The sequence below is a fragment of the Primulina eburnea genome, chromosome 7, assembly GCF_022965805.1.
Source record: "Primulina eburnea isolate SZY01 chromosome 7, ASM2296580v1, whole genome shotgun sequence".
Classification (NCBI taxonomy): Eukaryota; Viridiplantae; Streptophyta; class Magnoliopsida; order Lamiales; family Gesneriaceae; genus Primulina; species Primulina eburnea.
This window is the reverse complement of record NC_133107.1, coordinates 21,646,461-21,674,200: the sequence shown is the minus strand read 5'-3', so window position 1 is coordinate 21,674,200 and position 27,740 is coordinate 21,646,461. Positions and strand designations below refer to the sequence as shown.

The 27,740-nt window shown below is 37.6% G+C and overlaps 1 protein-coding gene and 1 non-coding gene across 3 annotated transcripts; both read right to left on the bottom strand.

Annotated features, from left to right (window-relative positions):
• Nucleotides 1-466: 466 nt before the first annotated feature.
• LOC140837299 (RNA demethylase ALKBH10B) lies at nt 467-23,542 on the bottom strand. Of its 2 annotated transcripts, XM_073203428.1 has the most exons (8): nt 22,701-23,541; nt 20,675-20,743; nt 20,192-20,301; nt 19,552-19,669; nt 2,214-2,333; nt 1,957-2,069; nt 1,717-1,871; nt 467-1,408 (listed from the first exon to the last, which is right to left on the bottom strand). In XM_073203428.1, the coding sequence occupies exons 1-8, from the start codon at nt 23,215-23,217 to the stop codon at nt 709-711; spliced, it is 1,902 nt and encodes a 633-aa protein (XP_073059529.1). In that variant the 5' UTR covers nt 23,218-23,541; the 3' UTR covers nt 467-708. The 2 variants fall into 2 exon arrangements, with proteins under 2 accessions (XP_073059529.1, XP_073059528.1); XM_073203427.1 differs by having other exon boundaries at nt 1,957-2,333; nt 22,701-23,542.
• On the bottom strand, nt 7,385-7,491 carry LOC140837557 (small nucleolar RNA R71). Its single transcript, XR_012119385.1, has one exon. It is a non-coding gene; the product is annotated as a small nucleolar RNA R71 (small nucleolar RNA).
• Nucleotides 23,543-27,740: the final 4,198 nt, after the last annotated feature.

Genomic DNA, 27,740 nt, shown 5'->3' with positions numbered 1-27,740 from the left:
ACCATTTCTGAGCTAGAGTCATGTCAGTAAATTCAAAAGACCTAATCTTGCACTTTTACTACTGACACATCCTATAAATCAAAGTGATCCATCGACTTATATTTCAATTTTCTTCACTTGATCATAATCAGAACTTCGGGCCTACCGAGCATGACCAAACAAGTTAACTAAATTTCACCGGACAGCTGAGATAAATCAATCTTGTCTCTGTGTAGACGATTTCATAGTCTCAAAGTTCACAGGCTACCATCAAAATCATATTGTTCTTAAGCCAAAATTTCCATGAATCTACCAGCTGAGTCCTCAGCTATGGTGAAGGGTTAAGAACAACAAAGAACCACTTCAAGAATCAAAGCTCAAGTGTCAAAAACCTGCATAGTCGTATGCTAAACATCCTATCTTTAGACCGAAAAATCAGGCCAGTAGGAAAAAAGGAACCATTCCTACTATATTACTGAAAAATGAAAGAGATGGAAACTACGATATAATCCAACATCAACAAAAGCTCATCGTGTGAATAAAGTGTGCCGTGTAAAGGCAACAATATACCAAAAAGCAAGGGTACTCTCTCCATTCACCCTGCTGGAAGTGTGTAACTCTTGATATTTGCCGCTCTTCGCATTTTTTCTGAACTCATTGAAGTTTGCTGCCTGTCTCCAATCTTAAATTTTTATGCCTTGAAGCTTCTCTATATATTCCTCTGTTTACCTAAACTGATGCAGTTGATTTAGCTGAAATGAGATTTTGATCCAGCTCTTGCTTCTCAATTACCGTCTCCCCTCTCATTCCATCTATACTTCCATTGCATTCCTGCTTTGAAGATTGATTGTCCACTTCCGCAGAGGTGCTTGTACCATTTGATTGGCCCAAAGCCTTATCTGACAAAGATGGTGCCTCCATGGTCATATTTTCAGTTGCTGGGGTAGATGAGGGTGGATTTGATGCATTACCAGAACCCTGCGGAGGAAGAAAGACACCCGTGCCAGGGGCCAGCAAACGAGGTGGAGGATGCCTGGGAGGAGCTGTAGACCATCCAGCAACAGTAGGAGGTAGAACAACTGGAGCAGGAAATGCTACGGCTTGAGCAAGAGGGACTGGAACAAATACAGGCTGGACGCCATTTGGCCGGGGCAAATGAGGATGACCAGTTGCAGTACGTGGCACCACAGCAGTTGGAATGGAGCCAAGATGTTTTCCCGCCACCAGATGTATGTGACTCGGTGATCTGCTAAGTGGCGGGACCCAATATGAGGAATGCGTCAGTGGAGTAGGAAAACGATGAACTTCTCCAGAAGGATACTTATTCGTTTGTGATTTTGTCAGCGTAACAAGTATTCGCTGATTCCGCGTGGAAGATATGGCATGTCTGCAAAAATCAGCGGAGCTTCCTTCCATGACAAGAATGGATCTGTTCGTTAAAAATAATTAAAACCATTTACATAACAGGACAAAATCATGGTAACTTGTGACAGGAATGAAAACATAAATGCAGTGCAGAAAATATTCCATGATATTAAACAAAAGAAGTAGTGTTTATCACAGACTTGATGATGAATAAACCAACCAAGGAAATTAGCACGTACAGTCACAGAACATTTGAATCTAATTCCAAACTAGATCTTTGGAAAACAAAGGGTTACGTGATTTGTTCAAATATAAAAGGTAGAATAATATATAAGGTGGTAATCTAGAGGAGAAAAGAAAGCTGTTATATACCCAGGAGAAAGGGAGAGTTTTAGAGCACCTCGATAATCCCCAGGATGATCCATAGCTATTACCTTACCAAAAGTCATCTCACAAATGGTCAAGAACAGTAAACATACAGGCCTTCCAACCCACTGTGGCCAGATACGAGGCTGTGAGTAATCACCCTTGAAGTATGAAAAAACAAGTTAGATCTGCCCGGCTCAGCTAGCAAATCATCAAATTCTTTAAAGTTAAGTTATCAGGGGAAACCTCGTTAAAAATATCTATGACACATGAGTCTGGCTTTACACTGAAAGCATGTACATTTAGCAACCGTTCAATAACATCATGCAGCAAGTCAGGAATCGGCTCTGCTTTGGGATCTGCAAAATTTATTTGTAATTCTAGTAAATGTGTCCAATAAGAAAAGGGGATGGTGGTGAGAGGGTGAGCACTCTGACCCAATTCTGCCAACCCCCTAAAAAGAAAAGAAATTGTTAAATAATTTCCTTGATCCTTCAACATGCCTGTAGAGGTTCCAGCAGCAGCTTCGTCCTCACGAGGTGCATCTGCAATTGGAACACCTAACTGGATCATTTCTCTTCCATGTCCCTTCATGGGTCTCTTTGAGATGACAAAAGTTTGACCTGGATAAGACACAATGATTACTTACAAAACTCCACATGTAAATGGATCACACCCACACATAAAGCATTTGCTTCAATTGAGAGTAGAATAATTAATTGACAGAATCTTAGATTAACCAAAAACATAGTCTAATCAAATCTTTCACACTGCTGTAAAACAGACAAATCAACATATTCTCGACGTTAACATTATTGTTCGACAATATCGAACAAGCTTCAACATCTGAACATTATTTAACACAACAGAAAAATTATCAATATGGCTGCCAGAATGGTCGGAAATAGACAACAAAAATTTCTCACAAGTACAAAATGAAAATAGTGTTGGCTACAAGGTATTCATGGTTAGAAAACAATAATTACCTCTGCTAGAAGAGCAATCTAAATGTGTTGCTTAGGGTGTGCTACAAGATTTAAAAGATTTCACTTACACCAGTATCACTAGTTAAAGTTTTTGGTGTTGCAAGTGTTCGGTCCAACAAATGGTACCTGAGTTGAGGATTATAATAAGCTGAAAACTATAGGGAGGGGAATTGATGTGAATCAATAACGGGCGAATGATCGAAACAGTACTTAGGCTACTGTATGGTTTAATGATTGAGTTGTACTGTTACAACTAGTTATCGATTTTGGTAATGTTAACCAAGCACTTATCTTGTAAACAATCCATCCAGGTACGAAACCATTCAAGATCATTTGACTGATTAATTCAAGGGAAGCCACAAATTTTCAAGATTTGTTCAATAGAAAATCTTAGATAACATCATCCACCCCCCAACCACCAGGACGAACAGAACCCTACATTTCACATCCTCTCTTGCTTTAAATATGTCATCCAATACAAAATACAAAAATCTTATCTGCACGCTTCACAAAGCATTTCTCAATGGTTATCTTCGTATTGTTTAATCGTTTATTTTAATCAACAAATATTGAGAAGTATTGCTACACTATAGCTTTGGCCAAAATTCCAATGTGCTACAGGAAAAGATAATGTCCAATCTATCTTCTCAAATTATTTAAGCTTCATTTAGGATGATTCTTACAATCAATTAATGGAACTTTAAATCAACGAGCTTTTTTATTATCCAAATACCTGTATTCAAAAAGAGTTTTTGAAGTACATGCACTCCCACAGTATTGAATTGCATACAATCAGTGTCACGGAAATTCAATAACATTTGTAGTACACTTTTACAAGTCAAAATCACACAGTTTCATTGTTCAATTCTTAATATTAATTTCAATAATTTTTACAATAAATATATTAAACACTAAAACTTAAAGTTCTTATTATTGTTTTGTCTAGTCGAGAAACAAATTTATGGTTGGTAGCTAATAAGCCACTAAGCCTACATGAAAATCATAAATAAGATTCTATCATGAGAACGTACATATCTTTTAAGTTACAGAAGTAGTTGATTGAGTGATATGTTTGCAAACCAACCTAGTTATGAGTATGTTAATGTTTGTGTTTTATAAATGCTTGGATTCTTACCCACACAATATAAATCATAGATGTATATTTTTCTCCCCCTTGCACAAAAATTAGCTAACTCTGGTAGGCCTACGTTATATTCATTAGTTCATAGCATCCAAAATTGTACTGCAAGATTGAGGTAAGATATTTGCATGTATTACTTTGCACAAGCTTAAAAGTTGGAATTCAGCACACCTCAAAGCTTTCTAAGATTAGATAAAATCAAATAGTAGGCTATATTTAAAATATACAACTGAAAAAACATTCCAAGTGATACGAAAATTGTTTGTCATTGGGGAATACATTGAGATCGTCATAGTTTGGCTTTCAATAGACATTTCTCCACTCCAAAGCTTATCCGTAACTTATTTTCATCCCGTTATACTAACATATTTCTCTCTGTAACATCACGTCATTTCCAAAACACTACATATCCAACTAACAAATTCAAATTTTAAAAACCGAATTCATATTCCAAAACTAACCAAACACAATCTCAAATAATTAACAAGCATCATTTTAAACTTTCTAACTTCGGGTAGGAAATAATATAAACCCCAACCAAATGCTACTTAATTTTCCCATTCACGGAAAAGTGATGTTGCTGGTCTCTGCCTTTGTTAATTTTTTAGTACGACTAATCAAATTTCTTCAGTGGCATCGCTAGAATAAAATAGTCTCCACTAATTTAAACTATTTTTTGCCTATAACATATTATACGTTTTACTTCTTGCTCCTGGTGAACATCCTTTTTCATTTTTCGAATATCATCTTTCACTATTTTTTAAAAACTGTGTTATCCAGCATATTTCGACCTTTCTTTGCATCTAAACGCATGCTTTAAACTAATCCATCAAATATTACGATCTTATGCAACCTATACATGGATTCAAATCAATATTTCTAATAAAAAAGATTAGAATCTCAATTCATAGTCTACGAAGTGGAATTGTTGTTTAGTAGGGTATACCGTTTTCCAATATATGATTTCCTTGACATAGAAAATGAGAAGAGTGTTGCCACTGCATAAACTCAAACCAATCTGTATACGTACAATACAACCATTGGTCATCAAAGACAATGCGAGCGACAAAAAAGAAGAATAGGTAGGAGTAATCCAGATTCTATCGGCAGAAAACTCTATTATCCCTTCTCCCTTCTTCACTATTCAATTTTATGACCCTTCAAACGACAATGAATTTACAAAGGAGATAAACAAATAACCAAATAAGAAAGAGCAAGGCTCTAAAAAAAGCAGAGTTACAAAACATTACGGTCAAGCTTAAATAAAAATATTAACATACAAGATTTAAGAATAAATGCATGCAATTTCAAGTTCTAAAAAACACAAAAGTTTCAAAATCACAAATATTAATAATTCTCTGAACTAATTCTAATTGCTTAGCTCTTTGTCGGACTATTATAATTCATTATCATCTTCTTCATTTATATCGTCTGCCAATATTGTCCATTACAGCATCAGGGTCTATTGGCACCCTTGAGGTTTATTTTTATCGATTAATGTGGTCAACCTATGGTTGACTACTTTTTCTCCTTGTTTCCTCGGATCGAAGATTTTTTAACATGTTTCGCGCTTGATGGGTACTTTTTAGAACATTGAGTGATAAGTGCATTTTGTGCACTTAAATTATCCTTACAATGCATTTAGATTGTTATAGATTGTTATTTTTCTAGAGCAGAATTATGCGTTTTTTTGTTATTTTTAGTGTGATTGCAGAAATCTAGGTAAGGCTCGGACATGGGCGTGATAAGGAGCGAAAAATGACGCTTAGAAGAAAAGTGTGAGCATTGCCCAGAATTGAAGCATCAAGACCCACGCATATGCGCAAGTCATGGGCGCGCATATGCGCGCAAGACAGGCGAGAAAAGAAGCAAACAGAGAGTCTCGCATATGCGCGAGAGATGAAACTCACGTAGAGAAGAACCCACGCATATGCAAGTGTTTAGGGCGCGCGTATGCACGCGACGCGAATCTCAGAATTAAATAGGATACGACGTGGGCTTTGAAGGGGGGTTCTTAAATTTGTGACAAGCAGCCGACATATCACTCGAGAAAAGGAGAAAAGGTCAGAGCACAGAGCACGGGACGCGAAGAACAGATATAGAAGACGCTGAATCCGGACACGGAGACACGCTTTCATCTCTCCTAAACACGTTCCTAATTCGATTCTTTACTTTTACGTTCTAAATAATTAAAAACAGGTTCTGTATTGATTTAAATTCGAGCATAAACTAAATTTTATTTTCTAGAGATTGACGTAGTCGTAGTCGAACTTATGTTATAGACGTTTTGAATTTTCATTGTATTAATTCATCGTGTTTATTTGTGATTTCTTGTCTCTAATGTTTTTGAATTACTGGTCATAATTCGACTGATCTAATAATTGATATCTAACACTCGAAAGAGGGGATTGATATTAGGACAGGGGAAATCACATCGTCACAAGTTTATAACGTGCAAAAGACGTATAACTTTGGCGAATCCATAAGAGAACCTTGTTTGCATTTATTACGTGTTACATGATTTTGAATAGACATATTAAAATCGGTAATAGTTAATACAGTGCTATTTATCACTTGAAAAAGAGAATAGAAAAATTTCGAGTTCTTGGTTAATAAACATGATGCGATTTAATTCAATGTCATTCAATTTTAATTTAACATAGGGTAGACTCGACGAAATCATATCTCTAGATTGCTTTAACCACTGAATCTCGACTGCATGCATCTGTTATTTTGTCTGAATTGATTATAAACCATCTCATTGATTTTTCTAAATAAAGTTGAACTATGTCAATTATGGTAATTAATATACAGTTTTAAATAATTACTCCTCGTGGGATCGATATCTGTATTATAACCAGTACTAAAACTTGACACCGTACACTTGCGGTAGTAAAAAATACGCAACAAGTTTTTTGCGCCGTTGCCGGGGAGTAAACTATTTAATTGCATATTAATATCGTTACTAAGTAGTCTTGACTTTAATTTAGATTTTATTTCATTTATTTATTTTGTTAATTGATAATCTTCTCTGTTTTGCAGTGTATGCGAAAATATCAAAATCCCGACTTGCTGATTTTTGATCCGGAAATCGAAAGGACTGTCAGGAGATTAAGGAAAGCAAGAAGAGAAGAAATAAAAGCAATGGCTGAAAACAGAGATCATCAGAAGGAGCTCCCGAAAGAGGTGCCAATCCGAGAACATTTTCGCTCAGTCATAAACGCTCATTATTCTGGAATAGCTCGCGGAACCATTGCTGCTGACAACTTCGAGCTAAAGCTTGCACTCATCAACATAGTTCAACAGAACCAGTTTGAAGGAGCAGCCACTGTATGCCCATCTTCACCTCAAAACTTTTCTGGATATCACGGACACGGTAAAAATTAACGGTGTTTCTGACGAAATTATTTGATTGCGCCTGTTTCCGTTTTCTCTCAGGGATCAAGCTAGAAGTTGGCTCCAATCTCTACCTTTGGGAAATATTACTACATGGGCAGATTTGGTTACAAAGTTTCTATCAAAGTATTTTCGTCCTGCTAAATCTGCTCAGCTGAAAATAGAGATCACCAACTTCAGGCAGAGGGAACTCGAAGTGTTATATGAGGCATGGGAGCGATACAAAGAATTACTCAAGAAGTGTCCGAATCATGGATATGCAGATTGGGTGCAGATTGAGTTGTTTTACAATGTATTAGATGGGCCGACTAGAGGGAATGTGGATGCAGCCGCCGAGGAGTACTATTTTTTCTAAAACACCTGATGAAGCCTATGAATTGCTTGAACAGGTGACCATTAACAGTTATCAGTGACCGAGTGAAAGATCTGGATCAAGGAAACCTGCTGGAGTGTATGCCGTAGACCCTGATCACATCAATTATTGCACAGGTTTCGGCATTAACAGCACAGATTGCAGCGATGAACAAGCAAGGTCAATCTACGTCTAATGTGGCATTGGTGACTGCTGAGGAAGAGCCAGTTGTGGAGGAAGCTCAGTACATCAATAACAATCGTGGCTATAGAGGTTATCGAGGTAATCCTCCCCCTAATACTTATCATCCAGGTTTGAGGAATCACGAGAATTTCTCTTATGCGAACAAGAATGTGTTGAATCCTCCACCGGGGTTCAATACACAGAAGGATGAGAGAAAACCATATTTTCAGGATCTAGTTGGGACGTTTGGGACTGAATCTGGGAAAAGAATGGCTAGAACTGAGTCTCGTCTTGATAACATGGATACACACATGTGCAATATGGGTGCCACGATGAAATCTTTAGAAACACAGATTGGGCAACTAGCTAATGCTTTGAAAGATCAAAATAGAGGACAGTTCCCAAGCAATACAGAGGTGAATCCTAGGGAGCAATGCAAAGCTATCGCACTAAGGTGTGGCAATGAAATTGGAGTCCCAGAGCCTGCTGAAGAGAATGTAGAGATCCTTGTTGAGAAAGATGATGAAAATGGTGCAGGTGTTGAAAATGATAAAGTAGAGGAACCTGAGAAAGTACTTAAACAGCAGCCCTTGCCAAAGGTGAATCTTCCATATCCACAGAGGTTCAAGAAGAAAGAGTTAGATGATCAGTTTGCGAAGTACCTGGAAATCTTCAAGAAAATACACATTAACATCCCATTTGCCGATGCATTGAAGCATATGCCCAATTATGCTAAGTTCATCAAGGATGTGATGTCCAAAAAGAGGAAACTTCAAGAATTTGAGACCGTGAAACCAACAGAAGAGTGCAGTGTCATACTCCAAAGGAAGCTACTACAAAAACTCAAAGATCCAGGGAGTTTTACTATCCCTTGTGTTATTGGTGGTTCTAGAGTAAATAGAGCTTTGTGTGATTTAGGTGCCAGTATTAATTTAATGCCTTTTTTCTATTTACAGGACCTTGGAGCTTGGTGAGGTGAAGCCTAGCACTATTACTTTGCAGCTGGCGGACAGATCACTTACCTATCCACGAGGGATAGTAGAGGATGTGCTGGTAAAGGTAAACAAATTCATATTTCCTGCTTATTTTGTCATTTTAGATATGGAAGAAGACCAGGAGACCCCGCTTATCTTTGGAAGACCATTCTTGGCCACCGGAAAGGCCCTGATTGATGTGCACAAGGGCGAGCTAACACTGAGAGTAGTTGGAGATGAAGTGGTGTTCAACATCTACGACACCATCAGGAGACCAAATGAGGTAAGTACTTGTAATAGTATTGATATCATTGATTCATGTGTATCTCAAGTGAGTGCAGGTAAGTTGACGAAAGACTCCTTGGAGAGATGCTTATTGGAATCGACTTCCATAGTGGATGAAGAGGGCTGGGATGTGCGGGAGGAATTACTTGCTCTCAATACGCTGTCTAAAGAAAAGATTGATGCCCAGCAAGAAGAGTTACTTGAAGATGCAAGTAAAGAGGTACCAAAAACATCCCCTGCATTAAAAGATTTACCGAGTCACTTGTGCTATGCATTCCTAGACGAGAGTTCGTCCTATCCGGTAATCATCTCTTCTGCTCTTACTATTGAAGAAAAGGATAAGTTGTTGAGGGTATTGCGAGAGTTTAAATCTGCGTTGGGATGGACAATTTCTGATATCAAGGGGATTAGCCCTACTGTTTGTATGCATAAAATCTTGATGCAAGAGTCTTATTCCCCCTATGTTGATCATCAGAGGAGGATTAATCCAGCCATGAAGGAGGTTATGAGAGCTGAGGTATTAAAATTGTTAAATGCTGGTGTTATTTATGCTATATTTGACAGTTTTTGGTTTTCACCAGTACAAGTAGTGCCTAAGAAGGGGGTATAACTGTGGTGAAGAATGAAATGAATGAATTAATTTCAACTCGTCCAGTGACTGGTTGGCGAGTGTGCATAGATTACAGGAAATTGAATGATGCAATCTTCCCTTTATTGACCAGATGCTTGATAGAGTAGGTGGTTATCATTATTATTGCTTTCTAGATGGTTATTCAGGTTACAATCAAATTGTCATAGCACCGGAGGATCAAGAGAAGACTACCTTCACTTGCCCCTACGACACATTTTCTTTCAGGAGAATGCCATTTGGTGTTTGCAATGCACCTGCTACTTTTCAGAGGTGTATGATGGCCATATTTTCTGACATGGTCGAGGAAATAATGGAAGTTTTTATGGATGATATATCTGTCTTTGGTTCATCATTTGATCATTGTTTGCAGAATCTAACGCTTGTTTTGCAGAGATGTCAGGCAAAGAATTTAGTGTTGAATTGGGAAAAATGTCACTTCATGGTCCAAGAAGGTATGTGCTTGGGCACAAAAATTCAGCCAGAAGGATAGAAGTGGACAGAGCCAAAGTTGTGGCAATTGAAAATCTCCCACCACTGAAGAATGTGAAAGGGATCAGAAGTTTCTTGGGACATGCCGGGTTCTATCGTCGTTATATTAAAGATTTCTCTAAAATTACTAGACCTTTATGTAATTTGTTAGAGAAAGATTCTACATTTATTTTTGACGATGATTGTTTGCACGCGTTTAACAGGATCAAGACAGCATTGATTCTGCACCCATTATGATAGTGCCTGATTGGAAGGAGCCATTTGAGCTCATGTGTGACGCTAGCGACTATGCTGTGGGAGCAACATTGGGACAGAGACGAGACAAGATATTCAAAGCTATCTACTATGCAAGTCGTACACTTAATGCAGCACAACAGAATTACACAACTACTGAGAAAGAGATGCTAGCAGTGGTGTTTGCATTCGACAAGTTCAGAACATATCTCATTGGCACAAAGATAACGATTTTCACTTACCATGCAGCTCTTCGTTACTTGTTTGCCAAAAAAGATGCAAAACCCAGGTTGATACGATGGATACTCCTACTTCAAGAATTTGACTTTGAAGTCAAAGACAAGAAAGGTTGTGAGAACCAGGTGGCAGATCACTTGTCACGCCTAGAGTTGGAAGAAAGAACTGAAGGTGGAATGATCAATGAGTCGTTCCCAGACGAACAACTCTTCAAGGTAAATGTTACACATACTTGGTTTGCAGATATAGCTAATTTTCTTGCTGCATGAGAATTACCACTAGATTTAACTTATCACCAAAAGAAGAAATTTCTTCATGATGCCAAGTTTTATCTGTGGGATGATCCTTTCTTGTTCAAGAGATGCGCTAATCAGATAATTAGACGATGTGTAGCAGAGGAAGAAGCGGGTACGATTCTAGAGTAGTGTCATTTCCTCACCCTACGGTGGACACTTCAGAGCATCTAAAACAGCAGCTAAGGTATTACAGTCAGGTTTTTATTGGCCTAATTTGTCAAAGACAGTTATACTTTAGTAAAGTCTTGTGATAAATGCCAAAGAGTTGGCAATATTTCTAGACGCCATTAGTTACCACTACCAAATATTTTGGAGGTGGAACTTTTTGATGTCTGGGGTATTGACTTTATGGGTCCGTTCCCATCTTCTTTTGGTCAATCTTATATTTTACTCGCTGTTGACTATGTCTCTAGATGGGTGGAAGCATTTGCCACCAGTACTAATGATGCTCGAGTTGTTGTTAAGTTTGTCCACAGGAACATCTTCACAAGATTTGAAATGCCTAGAGCCTTAATCAGTGATGAAGGTACACATTTCTATAACAAAAACTCACTGTTGGCTAAGTATGATGTGAAACACAGGGTGACACTGGCATACCACCGCAAACTAATGGGCAAGCAGAAATATCCAACCGGGAGATCAAGCAGATATAAGAAAAAACAGTGAAGACAAATTGGAAGGATTGGGCAAATAAACTGGATGATGCGTTATGGGAGTACAGGACTGCATACAAGACACCTATCGGGATGTCATCTTATAGGTTGGTCTTTGGGAAAGCTTGCCATCTACCTTTGGAACTGGAGCACAAAGCATTTTGGGCTGTGAAAAGCTAAATTTTGATATGGGAACATCTGGCAAACAGCGACTGCTGCAGCTGAATGAAATGGAGGAATTCAGGAATGATGCATATGAAAATGCTAAGATATACAAAGAAAAACCAAGAAATGGCACGATAAGCATATTCTTCGACGAGATTTCGAACCAGGGCAACAGGTGTTATTATTCAATTATAGATTGAGGTTGTTTCCTGGTAAGTTAAAATCACGATGGTCTGGACCATTCACAGTGGAAACAGTGTATCCACATGGTGCGATTGAGTTGAAGTGCAACAATGGTCAGACATTTAAAGTAAATGGTCAGAGGGTCAAGCATTACTTTGGAAGTGAAGTGCGACACATGAACAACATTCCACTTGGTTAACCAAAGTAGACTGGAGAGAAAGTTAGGTTGATGACTATAAACCAAGCACTGTGTGGGAGGCAACCCACACTTATTTATTTTTGCATTTGTTTTGTTATTATTATTTTATTTCAATTCCTTAGTTGTTAATTTTAGTTTTCTCTATTCAAGTATTTATTTGAATCTTTTATTTTTGCAGGTATTAAAATTAAAAAAAATATATGGACAGTGTGCATCGCGCATATGCGCGATTTATTTTCGCGCACATGCACGTAACAGGCAGACGGGCCGCGTATATGCGCCGCTTCAGGACGCGCATATGTGCGAAAACACAAGATACCCAACTCGGAAGGCAGAAGGTGCGGCGCATATCGAAAGACCGAATGCGAGGCAGAGACCATCGCGCATATGCGCCACAAAGGACGCGCAAATGCGCCATATGACAACAAAGCTTGACAGTAGCCTCGGCGCATATGCGCCGCTTCAGGACGCACATATGCGCGCGACCCAGTTTTAAAAAAAAAAGAGCCGAAACCCTTCTTCAGAAATAAGCACCAGCAACCTCCCCTCTCAGAAAACCTCACAGCCGCCTCCCTCGAAATACCGCCGCCGACTCTCACGGAAAGCCGACCGCCACCGCCTCTCACGGAAAGCCGACCGCCACATTCAATCACCGTCGTGGCTTAAGACCACACTCCTAATTCCGGTCATCTTCTCGTTCAAGTAAGAGTTTTCTCCAGCTTTTGGTTAAAATTTTCAGATTAGTTAGAAATTGGTTCAAGCAACTTGGGGAACTCTTGATATCGTGAGTTTGGTACTTCGAATTGTTATAAATCATTTTGTGACTGAGGTTTACATTGACGGATCTGTTGGTGTGGTGAGATATTTGCTCTGCTACTTGATTAGTTGAATTTAGTGTGTGGGTCTGAGCGTTAGCATTATTGTATCCTATGGCGCCGAGAAGGAAATCAAAAAAGGGTGCCTCTTCCTCTTCAAGCTTCGATTCTCACAGATTTTGGAATGAAGAGCCCCAACAAATATATGATAGTTCTATGACACGGCCCATCATACCGGAACGGGGGTTCAATTTGTCCATTCCATGTGGTGTGATCATAGAGGAACTAGAACGTAGAGGATGGGTTGAATTCGCTCAACACCCGTCGGATGCCGTTATCTCGGTTGTGCGAGAATTCTATGTCAACCTCCGGATTCGGCATGATGAGTCTAAAGTATTGGTCCGAGGTAAATTGGTGTTGTTCGACTCTCGAACGATCAACATGCTAGATCAGATGCCCAGCTTCGATTAGGACGAATACAGTGAATTCCTCGAAGCGGGTGTTGATTACACAGAGGTCATCCGGACCATATGTCAAGCTGGCGCTGTCTGGAAAATGAGCTTGAGCAGGCCTACTTCTTTTAAAAAAACCGACATGGGCCCTAGCGCAAGTGCTTGGACATCTTTTGTACTGGCCCGAATTCTCCCGTCCTCTCACTACTACGATGTCACCAAAGACAAAGCCGCATTGGTTTATGCTATCCTGATGGCAAATCAGTTGACGTGGGGAAAATCATTTATGACTCGATTATGAGAGCCGGCGCAGGGTTAGCCACGGTTGCTCTTCCTTGTCCCCACATTGTTACCGAGCTATGCCGCCAGGCCGGCGTATCATGGGCCCCTGATGAACCAGTGCTCAAGCCGAAGGCCCCCATTGTTGCTTTCTTTGGAGCCGCATCCTATGTTCCCCATGAGTTCCCGGACGAAGAGGAGCTCCCACAACCACAACTACCACCACCACCACCTGCAGCAGCCAGAGAGCGCAAGGGAGACAGATTTAGGCGGCTAGAAAACGAGATGCAGGATCAGAGGCGGTTACTCGTCGAGCAGCGCCAGGTGCTGGATACACTTCATTTCCGCACCGACCATTTTATGAGATATATGATGGACTTCCCTGCCGTGCTCGCTCAGCGGTTTCCACCTATAGGTCTGGAGGATCCCATGTTTCCCCAGCCACCTGTATGGCCACCACAGTATCCAGGACCTCCTCCACAGACCCCACCCCAGCACATGGATGAGGATGTCGATCATGATGACGGCGAGCACTGACGCTCGTCGTGGGAGGTATGATTGTTCCATTCTTTCCTGTTTATACATTGAGGACAATGCATATTTAAGTTTGGGGGGTGATTAATTTTTTTTTGTTTATTTGTATAAAAAAAATTATTTAATTTAGTCTTTATGTCCATTTTTAGTCGTTAAATTGTTTTTTTTTAGAGTTGTAGAATTAAGGTAATAACCAAACAATGATGAGAGTTGACCCAAAACACATGTTGTTCCATGATTACGAATCTAAATGCATGCTATCTTTACTTCACCGTTTACACATTAATTCACGATTACTATGATTGTTGATACATCCGATGTCAAGAGAGTGTTCACGTAATTTGTGAATTGGAATGTATGGATGGACTCCAAAACCTGCATGTTGATTACTTGTTGTTGAGTTACATGTTCACTAACACAAAAATGATTCAGGCATTCTTTGATTTATGTTGGTCCTGTTTTTCCTTGAATAGTTTGTCAATTGTTAGCCCTTTGTGCCTAAATGAGAATGAGATGTGTGATTTGTTCTGTTTGAATACCCGAAAACATGATCTATCTGTGTTTGTTGATTGGTAAATTGAAAGTAGTCTAGAACTTGGTTTGGCACTCTTCGAGGCGAGATACGGGTTTTGTATCTTAGGGATGATTTAGGCGAATTTTGGAACGTTTGAGCCTTTCAAGCCTACCCATAACATCATATTATACCCTAGTGTCCCATGTTTCAGCTTAATGAAAATCGAATGGAGTGTGCCAAGGCACACAAAAGCCCCCATTCGTATCAATTCTAAATCCCTACGTCAACTACCAACTTTTGAGCATATACACTAGTACCTACCGAAAACTGAGAGAAAACGAATCTGTGTATCACTACAAAAGTTCTTCTCCCTTGTGCGCGCATAAGAGTATCATTGAAAAAAAAAAGATGTTGAGAAAAGGGAGAAGGAAAAAGTTGAATAAAGAATAAAAGAGTATCACGTATTGATGTGAAAAAGAGGACAAAATGGTGAATATGTTGTGGCAAAGCAAGTGGATGTGAAACAAGAGGAAGAAGGAGAAGCGTGTTGAAAAATAAATTGGTTTGTTTCTCTCACTTTTGATTCCCTATCTTCATTTGTAGCCATTAGCCATAGCCTAACGTTATAAGCTTAAAAGACCTATTAACCGAGTCACACGTACCCAAAATACTAGTGGAGAAGAGTTGTCAAAGTTAAGCTTATGGACACTTCAAAAATGCGGTTGATAGACAGAATTTGATTGTGTACATGTGCGCATCTCATGATATTGGACTTTGTTTGGTTAATTATTGTCTTCAGATTGCCATTTTGTTTAGCCAAATGTTACCCTATAAGTCCTGTTGATTTGTGAAGGTAAATGTGTGTCTCAATAGTTTTGCTAATTACATGTGTGTCGAGGAGTCCAGAATTTTATGAGATAAAAAGTTATGAACTTATCTTGGCATTTGGATTGGGTAAACAAGAATAGCAAAACACACATGCACGTAAACTGTGAGTAATGTGGCATGTGTTTGATTCAATATGATGGGGACTGAAATCTCTGAGGCTAGTGGTTATCCTTTTATTCCACAATTCTTGTTCGTTCAGCTACTTTCTTTATGATGTGTTGAGTCTAGTCTAGTTAATGTTTTATTTTATTATTATTTTTGCTCGGGACTAGCAAAAGTTAAGTTTGGGGGGATTTGATAAGTGTATTTTGTGCACTTAAATTATCCTTATAATGCATTTAGATTGTTAGTTTTCTTAGGCAGAATTATGCGTTTTTTTTGTTATTTTAGTGTGATTGCAGAAATCTAGGTAAGGCTTGGACATGGCGTGAAAAGGAGCGAAAAATGACGCTCAGAAGAAAAGCGTGAGCATTGCCCAGAATTGAAGCAGCAAGACCCGCGCATATGCGCCAGTCATGGGCGCGCATATGCACGATGCGCGCAAGACACGCGAGAAGAGAAGCAAAACAGAGACTCTCGCCCATATGCGCGGGACTTGGGCGCACATATGCGCGAGAGATGAAACTCACGTACAGAAGAAACCGCGCACATGCGCGAGTTTAGGGCGCACATATGCGCGCGACGCGAATCTCATAATTAAATAGGTTACGATGTGCGATTTGAAAGGAGGTTCTGAAATTTGTGACAAGCAGCCGACATATCACTCGAAAAAATGAGAGAAGTTCAGAGCACGGAGCACGGGACGCGAAGAACAGAGATAGAAGACGCTGAATCCGGACACGGAGACACGCTTTCATCTCTCCTAAACACGTTCCTAATTCGGTTCTTTACTTTTACGTTCTTAATGATTACAAACAGGTTTTGTATTGATTTAAATTCGAGCATGAAATTTTCTAGAGATTGACGTAGTCGTGGTCGAACCTATGTTATAGAAGAAGTTTTGAATTTTCATTGTATTAATTCATCGTGTTTAGTTGTGATTTCTTGTCTTTAATGCTTTTGATTACTGGCCATAATTCGACTGATCTAATAATTGAGATCTAACACTCGAAAGAGGGGATTGAGATTAGGACAGGGGAAATCACATCGTCAGAAGTTTATAACGTGCAAAATACGTATAACTTTGGCGAATCCATAAGAGAACCTTGTTTGCATTTATTACGTGTTACATGATTTTGAATAGACATATTAAAATCGGTAATAGGTAATACAGTTCTATTTATCACTTGAAAAAGGGAATAAAAAAATTTTGCGTTCTTGGTTAATAAACATGATGCGATTTAATTCAATGTCAGTCAATTTTAATTTAGCATAGGGGAGACTCGACGAAATCATATCTCTAGATTGCTTTACCCACTGAATTTCGACTGCGTGCATAAGATTTACATAATCTGTTATTTTGTCTGAATTGATTATAAACCATCTCATGGATTTTTCTAAATAAAGTTGAACTATGTCAATTATGGTAATTAATATACAGTTTTAAATAATTACTCCTTGTGGTATCGATATTTGTACTCTAACCAGTACTAAAACTTGACACAGTACACTTGCGGTAGTGAAAATACGCAACATTGAGCAAGAGTAATGATATGCAAATGGAATACAAGTACGTATGAAATCGATTAATGGGCATACCAAATTTCAAATTTTATTGCAAAACATGTGCAAAGAAACAAAGATCTGATAATGATTGGACATAAAGTCTGGTGCTACTAAAGAAATTGCCAAATGAAAAGACACTTCACAGTTCATATAGGTTGAACATAGTACTCATGTTTTTACCTATAAATTATGATTTAGTTTAAAGAAAATTCTATCAAGAAAAATTGACATAAAGTTGATATTCATATACACCACAAATTGTAATTTAATAAGGAAGAATAAAATTTGCACTTCTAAATAAAATTTGGCACTCCTATGAAATTTAGAAGGTATACGCTATGATTATAATATTTACTGCCGGAAAAGAAACATACAATTTAGAAATAAAGACACAAGGAGATGGATAAGCCATCGCTGAACCATACCCAAATGATTTTCCTACCCATTAGTTCTGTGTTGGAACTTAAAATTCTTTATGCTAAAAGATTTTCTACCTCAACATTGTTAATCGAGGCGGTTTAAAAAATTACAAGGGACAAATCAATCATCACATGATTGCACTCACAAGAATGAATAGATTGTTTAGGGGACAAAGCATGTTTTACAGAATTTTATCGAGGAAATTCGGTAGGAAAACAATATAAAGTAAAGCTGATATCAAGTTACCACAGTTTATAATTTGCTTGAATATGATGAAACAAGAAAATAAATTAATTTTGATTGTCAAATATATTAATTATAACATATTTGTGCAGATATATCCTTGGTGATTCCTCTTAAAATCAAAGGAAAATGCGTTCGTTAGTATTTCGAAGTGTTCCATCATGTAATCAGATATCATAACACTGTTACGTTACTGATTTGTTAAACACAAGGAAATCAAACAATATAACTTGAATCCTGATTGTCCCACATAAAACAGAAACACATGCAAATATCCATTCTTGAGTGTTACGCAGACAATGTCCCTTTTCCTGGTAATGACAGCCAAAAACCAATTTTATCCAACCAGAACACACCGAGGATAATGAAAGAAATTCCAATAAAACATAAAGTAGGCGGGAAACTATAGTTTTCAGTTCACTTTATGATTGTTGTTATTAACTCACAAATCTATTATCAAATAACCACAAGAGTAATGTTTGTGAGAGCTGGTTAAGCTTTTTATCCTATACTTTCCCCATCAAGGACATATGAGCCCTTTTGTTTTGATGGACAAATTTAATGTAGAACTGAAATGTAAATGAAAACACAATTACAAAACACGGTTTCGTTTCATCTGATCCAGAAACGTAAATTGCTAAAAGTTACACACCTAGCAACTTTCCCCTCCTCCCAGCTGCACTCAATCATTAACCAAGGAAATGGATAAGCCATTGTGAACCATATCCAAATAATCTTCCCACCCATTAGTTCTGTGTTGGAACTTAAAATTCTTTATGCTAAAAGATTTTCTACCTCAACCTTGTTAATCGAGGCGATTTAAAAAATAACAAGGGACTTTTCCGTTCTTATCCTTTCAAAACATCTTGCACTCACAAGAATGAAATAGATTGTTTAGGGGACAAAATATGTTTTATTCCAGAATTTAATGAGGAAATTCAATAGGAAATCAATATAAAGTAAAGCTGATATCAAGTTATACAATTTATAATGTGCTTGAATATGATGAAACAAGAAAATAAATTAATTTTGATTGCCAAATATATTACTTACAACATATTTGTGCAGCTATTTCCTTAGTGCTTCCTTTTAAAATCAAAGGAAAATGCGTTCATTAGTATTTTCTAACTGTTCCATCATGAAATCCAATACCACGACACTGTTATGTTACTGAATAGTTAAACATAAGGAAATCAAACCAATATAACTTTAATCCTAATAGTCCCACATAAAACAGGAAACTCATGCAAATAGCCATTCATTGAGTGTTACACAGACAATATCCTTTTTTTCTGGTAATGACAGCCAAAAACTAATTTTATCTGACCAGAACACGCCAGGGATAAGGAAAGAAATTCCAATAAAACATAAAATAGGCGGGCAACTATACTTTTCAGTTCACTTTATGAGTGTTATTAACTCGCAAATCTATTATCTAAATAAGCACAAGAGTAATGTTTGTGAGTGCTGGTTAAGCTTTTTATCCTACATTTCTCCCATCAAGGACCCTTTTGTTTTGATGGGAAAATTGAATGTAGAACTGAAATGTAAATGAAAACACAACGAAATACAAAACATGGATTCATTTAATCCGTTCCAGATACATAAATGGCTAAAAGTTACAAACCTCGCAACTTTCCCCTCCTCCCAGCTGCTCTCAAATCATTAACCAAGGAGGTGAGTTTTGAAGTTTCTGATATGTCGAACAGGTTTTCAAAAAGCTTCATTCCATCAACTACATTCATCTGTAGAAATTGAACCAGATCATGAATCAAATAACTTTAATCAATGTTCTAAGAATAAATATGGGAAATTACCAAATAGCACCTAAAATTAAATCATATGTATCGGATTAAACCAAGAAAATGCATTTCAACTAGAAAATACTATTTCATTGGTGCCCCTTGAAATTTAGTATTATTTTCCTTTATTCCCCTTGGTTTATTTGTAGAAAAATTGACAAAATATTTTATTATCGAATTATTCTAAATCATATGAAACATTAAAAATGATACTTTAGACGGTCTTGTTATTTTAATTTTTTATTTTGAATGATTTTCCTAATTAAGCTAACCAATTTTCTAGTTAAAAATTAGACATTCATATAACAAAATAGCCATCAGTTTTTTGCCAACAAGAATCACTCAACATTGACATGCAGGGTAAAAATTAGGGGAACAGGTTTCAAGATTAAAAATTATTTGATATGGTTTTTGGAGGATTTTTTATTTGTAATTCGGCCAAAAATGTAAGAATGAAACAATTACCGATTCACCATCAAATATCTCAGTAGCAACAAAAGTTTTCGAACTGATTCTAAGATTATGTTTCTCCGGCAGTTTCTGAAGTACTCCAGCTTCATCCACATTGCTAGACCCTGAGAAAGGAGGCAAACAGGATAAGAAACTTATTCCCGAAGTTCAGCTGGAAATTTTCCTTGTATGTAAATTATTTTTTAGATGTGATTCAAGTCAAAAACTCCATTACTCCATTTAATCATTAGAAATAAATTGGGTTTAGAAAAACACAGTTGAATATTTTATCACAAAAAGAGATACCACACATAATAATGAACAATGTGAAAGTGATCATGTTAGTATTTACAGTTGTTCATTCCCAAAATAATACATTACAAACCAGAGGAATAAACCAGCCCAGTATGAAACTAAAAGTCTAGGTCCTCCAAAACAATAAAGCAGATGAGGGGAGATATATGGCCAAAAGGGTGAGAAAACATCTTGATCACACACCTTCTCTCTTGTCTTCCACTTGAACAACAGCTCCCTGGGTGTTTTCCACTTCAGATTTTTCATCCAGTTCTGTCAAATCAAAGATAAGCAACAAGACTGGCAAAATAGATCCTCTCATACCAGGCACAGTAATTCTCAATGTAGTTGATTTCAAGTGAAACCTCACTGTTATTGCCAGAAATAGGACCAGCTGGCCGTGATATATATCCTCACATAAAACAAATAAAACTCATTCCGTACTGGAAACTTCAGAAAGCACTAGAAAACCATTTGCACAAGAAAAGTAGTGCAAAATAATCAACTCAAGCATGGCAACCCATTCTAGCAACTTGGTTTAGTTAATGTAGTAATTACATCCCTCTCCCTTGACAATTTTCTCATTTGGTGTGAAGGGAAATATAATCGGGTTTGACTTTTGAGAACCTTGAACAAATATATCAATTTTATCCAGTTTAAATTTCAATTATTAGGTTATATATATCCCAAACTCTTTTGAAAAAAAAAAAGCAATCACAAAAGAGGAAAGGTAGGATGGACAAGACTCTAAAGAACGTTTCAGGTGAATATAATCATAATCGAGTTTTTAACATTTTTCAGTATCCATGTTGCAATCCCAAATAGCTACTTTAACACAGGCATGTGAGCAATTCGTTTTAACTATCAACCGTGTATGTATGGGGGTCCAAGTTGCCAAGAGCTTGTTCTTATGGATCAAGCTTGAGCTTGAACATGAGGCCATCAACATATAATATATGGTTTTTCTGACTATCGTTTTTAATAATATTATTATAAGTTGTCGTTTCAAAACAAGTTATCCTTATTAATAAGATAATATCATCACAAGCCCCCAAAAAAACAAGCTATAATTAAAACTAACAAAGTTTGCCCAAATTTCAAACAATGATACTTCAAGCTATAGCTCAAGCATGGCTCATAAAAGAGCTCGAGCTTGACAGGTTTGAGTTAAAGCAACACAATTAATTATGAACTCCTACTAGCCACATCATTAAAAGAAAATTTCCCCAGGACACTCAAAAGCACCCAAGACTAAGGAAAATTCTAAAAGCTATGGATGTGCCTATTTTATGCTGTATGTCTTCCAAAGCTTTTCCACACTCTCCTCAGATGACCACATTAGAAAAATCAACTGAGTCCACGCTAACCGGAAATTGAGGTTAAACGAATTGTTTATCTTAGGCTAGGCGGTTTCATGATAAAAATAAAAATTGTGTTATTAATCATAAAAAATAAAAATTGTTTTAAACTTACACGCTTTCTCCAACTAGATAGGATCTAAATGGGCCTATTCCATTAGCAAGCCCCTTAACCCACAAATAAATACTTAGTCTAGTAGATTCAGAAATCTCAGTCCTCCAATCTCGCGCTTCAAATTTCAGGTTCGGAGTCCTCCAATCCCTATCAGAAGTCGGAGCAACGATGACAACTGTTATAACAAGCACAATCATTTTTCCCCATATTACTTCTCATACTACTGTCTAGGCTGGCCGACTACCACTTTTTCGGTGCGGTCGGACGGTGAGTAGCGCCTAGGCAGAAAAAAAGATTGTTTCGATAATATTTAAAAATCAAGGATTTTAAAGTAATTGAATTTGAACTAGCAGTATTCTAAAATTCGGCCTACCACTTAAAAAATGATTGTTTCTGTACTATTTAAAAATCAAGGATTTTAAGTGGTGATAATGCAATACACAGCCTAATCACAAGTGCCAAACAGTTCCAACGGAAAAAATAAACAAACGATTGCCAAGTAATACCCCTCCTGCCACCAAGTGACCATCACATAGTTGTAATTGGGCAATAAATGCAAATTTACTACATGTAAACTGAAAAAACAAAATAACCCAAGCACGTCCAATTTGGAAACTTAGTAGCTTCCCATTAATTAAGCTAAAATACAAGAAAGTAATCAAATTATGGTAATTCATTATCAACAATAGAAAAGCATATCCATAAGAACACAATCATGAGACCTTTTTGCATATAAAAATATCACGAGAAAACAAACCTTCGTTATCGTCCTCTTCACTCTTCACTTCCACCAAACCCTCTTCCTCCATAACTTTCCCATTCGCGTACACTTTACTCTTCTCGTTTACACTCCAAGCCTTCCCATTTACCTCGCGTCCAAAACCATGAGCCTCGGCACCTCCTCTATACCCCCTCCCTCCTCTTCTATACTCCTTCCTCCCACCCCCTTCAAACCCCACCACTTTCTGCTGCCGCCTCCACCCCGCCTGCTGCAACGCGTAAATCACGTCGGCCACAGAGAAATACTGCTGCATATGCAGAACCGCGTTCCAGTTACACCTCCTCTGCTGAATGCACCCCATCACACCATCGTACTCCCCCGGCTCCCCCACCGACTGCATATGGTAGCAGAGCGCGTCTATAATCGCATTCGCAGCAGCAAATTCGCCCCTCAGCCACATCAAGAACCCTTCCTTCTCATCCATCGGATGCTGATGGTGGTTGTACCACGGGATTTTCTCCGGCACAACCACTGCCCCTGATTGCATTTCCATATAAACTGTATAACAAACACAATGTCAACTGTGTAGCAACAATCGAAAGCCCAACAACAAACAGTAATTATCACAACATATAAGAAACAAGATGTAATCAAAATTGGAAAATTGGATGACTAGGCTCAGCACATTGGTTAAATATGGATCAGATCTGATAAAACAAGGTAGATGGGTAAATATGATGGAATTTGGTAGCGAAAATGCGAGCTGGGAGGTGGATTTCAGATCTGAGAGTGACGTGAAGAGGGGGGAATTGAATGAGGAAGCATGACTTGTGAAGCGCGAGTGAATAATGTGTGGTCTTATTTGGTGGCTTACAGTAACCTCACTGTTTCTCTTTTATTCTCAAGTTTGTACACGTGATGTCAACATGAATTACTTGAGATGTTTCCCATGGTTATAGATGGTTACCGAAACGTGATGTCAATGTATTATCTGACATGTAACTTTTGATATATAAATTATTGTAGATTCGATCAGATATATGATTCATATCTCATGAACAGGTTCGTCAAGATTAGACCCAATTTAGAATTTGGACATCACGCACATCTCACTCAAGTACTCTCTTATAAATCTCAGGTTTTAGTGTCTACTTAATTATTCAATATATTGGTCTTTAGCAGCACTCTTAGCTGCTCTATGATTATACTCTCACTCCCTGACTTGAGCGTCGGGGTGTTGCATAATTTCCGCTCGCAAGCGCACGGTTGTCAAGTTTTAATATATAGAAGTAAAGTATCGTTCCCACGAGTAGTGTATAACTAAAAATATATCAGTACTTGTAATTAAAATAGTCGCGACTTTATCTAGGAAAATCAATAAAAGATTTGGTTTGCTAAAAATTAATTAATCGCAAATGAGTATTGATTTAATCACCAAATTGAGAAATATCAATGAGATAAAATTTCTAGAGGAGTGATTTCACAGAGTTTTCACGACAATTATTCCCGGTTGAATTTATACTCACGAATTCTAATTATTTAATGACCAAGAATACTTAAGTATTTTATTCCCCCTTTCCCAAGTGACGATGTGCCTCTAATTATCTATAATCCTAGTCCCTCTCCTGAGTTATAGAATCAATCAATCAGACAACAAACAATTTATAGCCAGTAAATTACAGTCGAATAAAAACGAAGAAACACAATTAAAACAAAACGGAATTCAATCATATAAAGAACCGAGTCAAATTATCGTTTCCACAAAGTTACATTATTCTTAGACTGGAAAATTAGTTCATAACGAAATCTAAACAAAAACAAAACATGTTCAAAGATTTACACATCACAACACAAGAAATTAAAGAAGCGAAAGATTAGACGACAAATCAGAAGTGGCGTCTCTGTCCCCAGATTCGTCATTCTTCGTCTTCGTGATCGATCTTTGCGCTCTGATTCTTCATCTCGTTCGTCCTCTCGTATCTCCTTGTGTTTTCTCTCCAAAAACGGATCTCTCCTCGTCTGAAACCATATTTCCTTGTATTCTTTTCGTACAAGCCGTAAACGAAAGCCCATTTGATGAGTCTCGCCGCCACTAGCGCCTAGGCGCTGCTAGGCGCCCGTCTCTCGAAGGTGTGGCGTCGCGGCTAGGCACTTGTCTTTCGAACAAAAGGGACGTTGCGGCGCTTGTTGCTTCGTGTGATGTCTTAGCGCTGCGGCGCTAGTTCCTTGGTGTTGCAGCTCTAGTCTATCAACTGTTTGACGTCAAAATTGTCTCTAATCATCATCAATCACCCAATAGTGGTTTATTTCCTACACGGCACAAAAACAACGAATACCAAGCGTAATTTTGTTTCGAAACTAACATAATTCAAATGGATTAACATATAAATTAATTGCAATTCTTGCACTTATCAAACCCCCCAAACTTAACTTTTGCTAGTCCCGAGCAAAACAAAAGTAAGAACTCAAACAAAACTTTAATTCTAACAACTATAAGTCATGGATATGCAAGCAATGACATTAGCCTCCGACTTATCCATTTTCATGTAATTTATAATTACTCAAGAGTCATTTGCGTGTGTGATATGCCAATGCTTATTCACCCAATCGAATGCTCAAATAAATCCATAGTACCCACTTGCCTTATAATCTCGAGAAATCTTAAGCTCAGTTCAACTCACACTTCATTAAAATACAAATTCACTTACACAAATCACAAAAGACTTTATTGGTGTTTATTTGTCTCATAAAATATTCAACACAATTACAACCAAAATGATGTCACACAATAAGATGCTGATATGTAAATGATTAAAATTAATACTTGATAACCATGTTTTTCAGGTATTCATAAGCTTGACTTGAACAACTTTTCTCCACTAGTATATTGGATAGATATGACAAGGTTAATAGGTTTTGTACGCTTGTAACGTTAGGCTACGGCTCATGGCTACAATAAAAAGTATGAAAATCAAAATTTAAGAGAAATATTTGAATTTTCACTCTCATTTCATTCACAATCATTTTTTATTTTCTTCTCATTCATATCCTCCATTTCCCATAATTTTCTTTTTCACCATTTTATGATTCATTCTTTTTTTTTACAACTCCTTTATACATATATATTTTTTCTTTTTCTTTTCAAGGAGTATTTGAATCATTTCAATGCCAATAAACTTATTTTTCTCAAAAATTAGGTAGGATAATAAGTGTATAAGTTTAATTTGGTAGTTGTTGTGGGATATAGAATAGATATAAGTAGGCTAATTGTATGTCATTAACACACACCACTTGATTTTTAGTAGGCTCAAAATGGGACATTAGAAATATTTTGTAACATACCGTATTTTTAAACTATTTCAAATTTGCGGAAAAATAAAAAATTTCTTAAATAGATAGTAATCATTCAAAATGCAATAAGAATAAACTATTCAACCAAAATATTTGAAAAGAAAAAGATTACAAATAGAGTTTGCTAAAAATAAATTGTTCAAACAACGTAAAGCAATCTCGTGAAAATTAGAGTTTTAGATCATCGTGCATAAAATCTTAAAACATTGGCGGTCCTTGGGTTTAGCCTCCTGCGCTGACCGAGCCGGCTCATTGGTCCCCACCCCTCGTCTCCTCATACTCGTCCTCACCTGCATCGATAAAGTCTAGTAAGTCTAAAGACTGAACACGTATAAACTGGAGATACAAATTAATACATAATAAAACCACATGCATTTTTAAAGTAGAGCATGCATACTTGAAACTTGAACGTAATAACATAAACATAGACTTGCCATCATATCATAAAAATTTCGTAAACATGCTTGCATCATACATACTTGAGCATACATAACATTATCATTTTGCATAAAGATATGTTTCAAAGCAAGTGAACCATACATAAATGCGCATAATCAGACTAAACCACAGTACTGGGTTGGCAGGGAAAATCCACTACCACATACATGAGATCCCCAGTCATGTTTCACCGGGTGGATTGGTTCTTGGTCATACTTTACCGCTTTCCAATCATGATCTAAACCCGGTCTTGCTTTACCGAGGTGGAGAGGTCACCGGCCACGTTCACCGGCTTCCAAACCCGTTCATAATTGGTCACAAGACATTTAGCATACCTCAAAAATAAAATATTTTCTCATTTTGCACGTTGAACATACTTACATGGCATTATGAGATTCGTTGGATCCCGCTTGGGGCCACTGCTGCACATACTAGTATGAGTTCAAGCACTTATCTTTCATAACTAAGATGTATTAATCATGCTCACACCCAAAAATGACAAATTTCTTATGATGTTCTAAATTTCTCGGGACTCGACCTCATTTAATAATCGTACTCCCTATATTTTGCCAAACATGGAAGACACGGACCCCGTGTAGACATTCGGGTCAGGGTCGTGTAGACTCTGCAACTTAACCTACGGAATTAACAAAGGCACGGATCCCGTGTCAGGGTCAGCTCGGGGTTTGTGTAGACTCTGGAAACTCACACCACGAAAGAAACAAGGGCATGGACCCCGTGTCAGGGACCGGCTCCAGGTCCGTGTAGGTTCTGAAAATGTAAACCAACTGAAATCACTACACTTATGGCTTAATCCTCCTAACTCAATCCCACCGACCGTGAACCAACACGTCAAGACCCATCCTAGGATGCTATGAAAATTATTCAAACTCTCATGACGCCTCAAAACGAAGATACAAATCATATAAACACAACTCAAACCGTGAACACGACATTTTGACACCAAATGTTTCCTACGAATTCTAATGCAATCAAATGCCTATCAACCCAAAACGAAGCAACAAAAATCATCTCAACATCATAATCACAATACTTAAACGCATCAGTGATCACCCAACAGTTCCCAACGAAGCCTGCAACAATTAACTTCAAGAACACATTTTCGGAAAAGTGCAGTTTGAGCAGTCCCACAAAAACATTCATAACTCACTCGTTTCATGTCCAAAAATTACGAATTTACTTTCAAATCGAAGGCATCCAAATGTTCTACGTTTTATATGTTGAAAGTTTTTCCAGAAAACCAACTGATTTTTTCTCAGAAATCGA

Excerpts from the sequence above, each read along its gene's own strand:
- LOC140837299 (XM_073203427.1), bottom strand. The coding sequence starts at position 23,217 with ATGGAAATGCAATCAGGGGCAGTGGTTGTGCCGGAGAAAATCCCGTGG. Across the intron at positions 20,302-20,674 it reads AGTGGAAGACAAGAGAGAAG|GGTCTAGCAATGTGGATGAA; the intron begins GTGTGTGATCAA and ends CTCCTTTCTCAG. Across the intron at positions 1,409-1,716 it reads AAACTCTCCCTTTCTCCTGG|ATCCATTCTTGTCATGGAAG; the intron begins GTATATAACAGC and ends TTTAACGAACAG.